Source organism: Coenobita brevimanus, chromosome 63, assembly GCF_032717465.1.
Source record: "Coenobita brevimanus isolate Jiangsu-jjx chromosome 63, ASM3271746v2, whole genome shotgun sequence".
Taxonomy (NCBI): domain Eukaryota; kingdom Metazoa; phylum Arthropoda; class Malacostraca; order Decapoda; family Coenobitidae; genus Coenobita; species Coenobita brevimanus.
Genome location: NC_137016.1, coordinates 2,822,189 through 2,827,500, shown reverse-complemented (window position 1 = coordinate 2,827,500; position 5,312 = coordinate 2,822,189). Strand labels below are relative to the sequence as shown.

Genomic DNA, 5,312 nt, shown 5'->3' with positions numbered 1-5,312 from the left:
TCTTTTAGGTTTCCTGCTCTTTCGTCTTATCAATGGAACCCGCAGAGGTCGTCGAGACATCGGGGATGGTTCGCTGTCGCTGTGGGACTCGGACCTACCCGACCAGATGCTGCCGTGGGGCTCCAGTGTCCAGCGCATGCGGCGTGATGTGAACGACGACACTCAGGGCTTCAGCCTCCCGCCGTCCCTCAGGGGTGACGTCTGGTCTTCCGACCCTCTGGTTCCTGATAGTTTGTTGGACGATCATCTGCATGAGGACGACATCGCCCACCATCTCAACCACCTGTGGCGCCTCTACAGAGACACCAACGAGACCGCCTGCGTCCACTCCCACCTGTGTGACGTCATGGCCAACACCACAGCACAGCACCTCACTGGCAAGCACTCCAGCCTTGCCCTACTCATGTGAGCATTGAAGCCCGCCCCTTTTACAGTAACTTCCATGCACTTTCATCTTTATTTTACCGTATGTCTTCTATTTTATTTTCCAACCATGATAAAAATTGTTCCTAAAATGTTCGACCTTAATACAGACCCACAGTCTAATGACTACAGTTTACTTTTAAAGGTCAGTTATAAACAGCCATAGGCTACTTTTTTGTGAATTCCTAGTGGGGAAGAAAATGCATATTTTAGGGCACATATCACTTCAAGACATTTTATGAAATAATGGTTGTTGACCAAAAAATGCACAAATGGCACATCAGTTCTTTTTTCTGGGTGTGTTAAAAGTGGTTATGTTGCAAAATAATGCTGATTTCGTGTGTGCTGTGTGTCGGGGGGAGCAATTAGTAGAGATTGACAAGTGTGAGAAGGCTTGGTGAAGAGTCTCTTGAATGTGTGGAGGAGTTTTGTTACTTGGGAGACATGTTATATGCTGGAGGTGGGACTGGAGCTAGCTCTGTGGCTAGATCAAGGAGTGGTAGGAGAAAATTCAGGGGGCTTTTACCTCTCCTGATACTGAGAGGGCTCAATGCTACAGGATCCTTGTATGCGGCATGTGTTAGGAGTGTAGTGGTATATGGTAGAGAGACTTAGGGAGCAAAGGAAGAGGATATAAGTAGGTTCAAATGTAGAGAAATGACAATGATTAGATGGATGTGTAGTGCGTCCTTGAATGCGAGGTCTGTTGGGTGGGGGTGGGGGGGGAGATTGCGACTGAAGAGTTGCGAGGAAGGATGGGAGGTGAATGCACTGGTGTTGTGATGAAGAGGAGTATGCTGAAAAGGTCTGGGCATGTTGAGAAGATGGAGGATATGACTGTTAGGTGCGGAAGGTGAGAGATGTTAACGTCGAGGGTAGGCTGCCAGAAATCGAACGGCGTGGAGAGCCGGCATTAGGTGACAGCCCGAACGCATGCAATCATGTTTGGACCTAACGATACGAACTATGCGAGAAGTGGCTATGATACATCAGCTTATGTGTACAGCACAATACTCATTATGCTAAAAATACCAGCACGAGATGGATTCATGAAACAAACCATGTTCAGTTTTATCTATTGGTTTATTTGGTAGTGTCGGCACAAACGACTTGAATATAATGAAAAGATATTGTTATTCTTGATACAGTTATGGTAAAACTGCTCTGGTATAAAATGAAAAAAACTGATGTTATTGGCACATCTGATAAGTAAATAATAACTACAGTTTCATATGAGACCATGAAAATACCTGCACCATTAGCCACATGATTAATACAGTAACTGTAAAAATAGCCATCCCATATGTGTGATGGCGCCTTTGTAATATATTCTCTCCGCAGCTCGACGATTCAGCTTAGAGAGGTTTTCTCGGATTCTGATATCTCTCTCACAATAGCAGGTCTTCCCTAAGCGAAGCAGAATTGTCCGGAGTTGGCATGGACAATATACAAAGAGTTATTAACTTTACAACGCAGGTGGTTTTGTATTCATTGTGAAGCTAATTCAAGTTAACCACCAGAAGAAGTTGCATCGGCATTCTTAGAACAGTAACTTTACGGCTAATAATTTACTGAAATCTGGAATAGAAAATCATGAACTTTCTGCTACTTCTCTATACGCGACGCTTGGAGGTCTAGTGGTAAGAGGGCTCCGGTAGAGTGATTACTACGTAGGCTGGATCCTCGGGAGATGACTGGATGTTTTTGGATCGTGTAGTGCCATCAAGGGAAATAAGGTCACCTACACCTAAATATACTGGGAAGGGATTACCAAAAATATCTGTGATCGATTCCTTGTCCTACCTTCGAATTATTTTATACAGGAAGAGGCACCGGAAGATTGTGCACTCTGCTTTAATTCCTCTTCTTAAAGCATTCACAGCCAACGGTAATATTGCTCTGGTAACAAAGGTTTGCTTTTTTGTAGGAGGAACAGGAATCTCGGAAGACTCTGCACTCTCCCGTCCTTGTCCCACCTGCAATACTAAATCATGATTATGACAAGAAATCGATCATAAATATGTTCGAAAATCCCATCCCTGGGTAGCCTACCCATGGAATTCTACACCTTGAAAGGGGTAATATGGGACTTGGTGCTACTGTTACTGTTACTTTTCTATTCACAGGGCGTCAACAGCTAACCTGATGGGCGTGGCAAGGTCAGGCCAACTGGTGGATCACGTCACGCAAACTGAAGTCCTCGGACACACCTACCACTGCCCTACGCCATTCCCTTCATGCACAAACGTTATCTAGGCTAGCATTTATATATCTCCGTCGTTAATGGCTATGTATTGACTGATGGATTTTTTATTTATTTGTTAATGAAATGTGTCGACGTAGGCAGGGCGTAAACTTAATTTCACAAGTGTGCATGTCGAAGCGGGAGGGAAAAACAGATGTACGGAGCACTTTATGAAGTAGAAGCAGATCCTCCCCTATTGATTTTTGTACATGTACAGTATAAATGTATTTGAGCCTGTGTAAGTTTATGTTTACTGATCACTGCATAATAATTTAGCAAAAGTGAGGACTGATTTGAAATCTATCACACATTTATGCATTGCTCTTTGTAGGACCTACAAAACAGGTTCCTGGCAATTATCCGAAACTACCCTCTAGTGGGTTAGGTTACTGTTAACCAGTTCTGTCTAGAACAGAGCGGTACAGAACCTAAACCAACTTGAAATGTACTTTCGCACACCAAACGTAGCCCATTCTAACATAACCTAACGTAATACGTCGAGGCAGAGTTGTTCTGAATAATTTACAGCCTCGTTTGTTTCCTGTTAAAGACACTCATTTTTTCAACAACTGCCTCATTGGTAACTGACAGATTAAAGTAGTGCAAGGTATACGTAGTGTTTTTCCAAGACTTTCCGTTTTCTTTGAAAACCATCTAAAGAAAATTTCCTTAATGATAAACTAAATTACTTGGTGTTCCATTTACTTCTGTCTTTGTACGTATTGGAGAATTCAGTGTGAAATTGCTTACTGTTTTTTCGATATGTATATTAGTAAAAAAAAAAAAAGTTATAATGTGTGCTGGCTGTGTTAATTCAAATGTTACAAGCTGTTCGGGAGAGGGGGTATAAAACATCGTGGATTTGAAGGTATGAATTTCTTTAATGTAATGTAATACTCACATCATCATCATCATTATCACGTGGGGGAATACGCCGAGGGGCTCATACCTTCACTCACCCTCCGACTCCACCATCCTGCCTGCAACCCTCCAGGCAGCGGATCTTCCCCCTCTAAGTATCTCTAGGAACTATTTACCTGCTCCGGCCATGATTTCCGCACTCTTTCCCTCGATTTCCTCTACCTCGGGTTAAATCTCTCAGAGATTGCCCTGTGAGCAGGATCAATCTCAGGAAAACGGATCATGTGCCCATATAAGGAGAGCTGGCGCTGACGTATTATGTGGGCAATAGGCCTCGACTCAGTTTCACGAAGTAGCCGCTTCTTAGTCACTCGGTTGTACCAGCGATATCTCATGATCCTGCGAAGGCACTTAATACTGAAGGAATCATTTTGCCATTTCAGGTCACTGTTAAATGTGAAGGTCATGTCTCACAATCAAAGAGTAAGATAGGGAGAACAAGTGCCTTGAAGATGCGAATTTTCGTCCTACACAAATAACGACAACGCGAATTTACAACCCCGTAGGCCAGACCGATGCGACGAGAGATTTCATCGTCTGATCTACCCAAATAAGTGGGTCTTTCCAAGACCTCCAGGTTCTCACCATATACTTGGACTGATTGAACTGCTTCATCCAACAAGTTACCAAATACCTGGACCTAGACCTTGGCCCAAGAGACCTTTAATCCCAGTGGCTTTGCATCTTTGTGAAATTTCTCGAGTGCACTTAGTAATATCTCCAGCCTTGGATAACTGCATCAGCACCAAAGTCAAGATCAGTAACTCTGAAATTGGCAACTGGTACTCCACAGTGACTTCGACTCGCAGTCTGGCAAAGTACCCAGTCTATGCATGTGTTGAAAAGTGTGGGAGCAAGTACACATACCTTTCTTACACCGGTATTTACTTGGAAGAAGTCATACGTTCCTCACCCACACTTGAAAGCATTCTCATTGTGTAAATACAGGGCAACAGTCAGGAAGACTGTCGCTGCAGGAATCCATACAGTCTCAGGAATTGCCATAGTATCTCCTGATTGACTTAGTCAAACGCCTTCTTGAAGGCCACTTTGTCTGCAAGCAGACCTTCACGACACTCAGGGTTGCATTCCACGAGAACTTGAAGAGCTAGGATACGGTCAACGATAGACTTCTTGGGTGTGAATCCGGATGGCTCAGGCATCTGAAAATTTATCAGACACTCCCGTATATGCATCAGGAAAATATGAACAAGAACCTTGCCTGGCAAGTTGAGCACTATAATACCACTGCAGCTACTACAGTAACATTGTTCTCCTTTCCTTTTCCATATGGGGAAGACCAATCTTCTTGTCCAATAAGGAGGAATGATACCAGTCCGAAAAACGGCTTCTGTGACTGCATATTATCCCTTGATCATGGCTTCATCCTTAGCTTTGATTAGTTTCGCTAGGATGTCACTGCACAGACTGAAAATAAAGGCCTATAATATTTTCACTCTTTACACCATGATATCTCATATTTTTATACGTTTTTGTCGTGACGTTATGTGCTCTTTACATTCTTTGGGTAGTCTATTTTTTAATTTATTTGGATGATAACACTTGAGACCAATATGTTACCAGTGTGTTCCAATATATATATATATATATATATATATATATATATATATATATATATATATATATATATATATATATATATATATATACGCCTCAATCGCAGAAGGGGTGGCCACAAACAAATCGCGTCCATGTCGCCCTG

At 42.7% G+C, this 5,312-nt stretch overlaps 1 protein-coding gene across 1 annotated transcript in view; it reads left to right on the top strand.

The window, feature by feature from the left end:
- LOC145404276 (uncharacterized) overlaps window positions 1–2,679 on the top strand; it is a 6,429-nt gene extending 3,750 nt beyond the window's left edge. Inside the window, exons 2-3 of the mRNA XM_080275797.1 lie at window positions 1–405; window positions 2,550–2,679. The exon at window positions 1–405 is cut by the window's left edge and continues 1,405 nt beyond it. Coding sequence (XP_080131923.1) covers window positions 1–405; window positions 2,550–2,679 — 535 coding nt within the window. The remainder of the gene's footprint in view (window positions 406–2,549) is intronic.
- The last annotated feature ends 2,633 nt before the right edge of the window (window positions 2,680–5,312 follow it).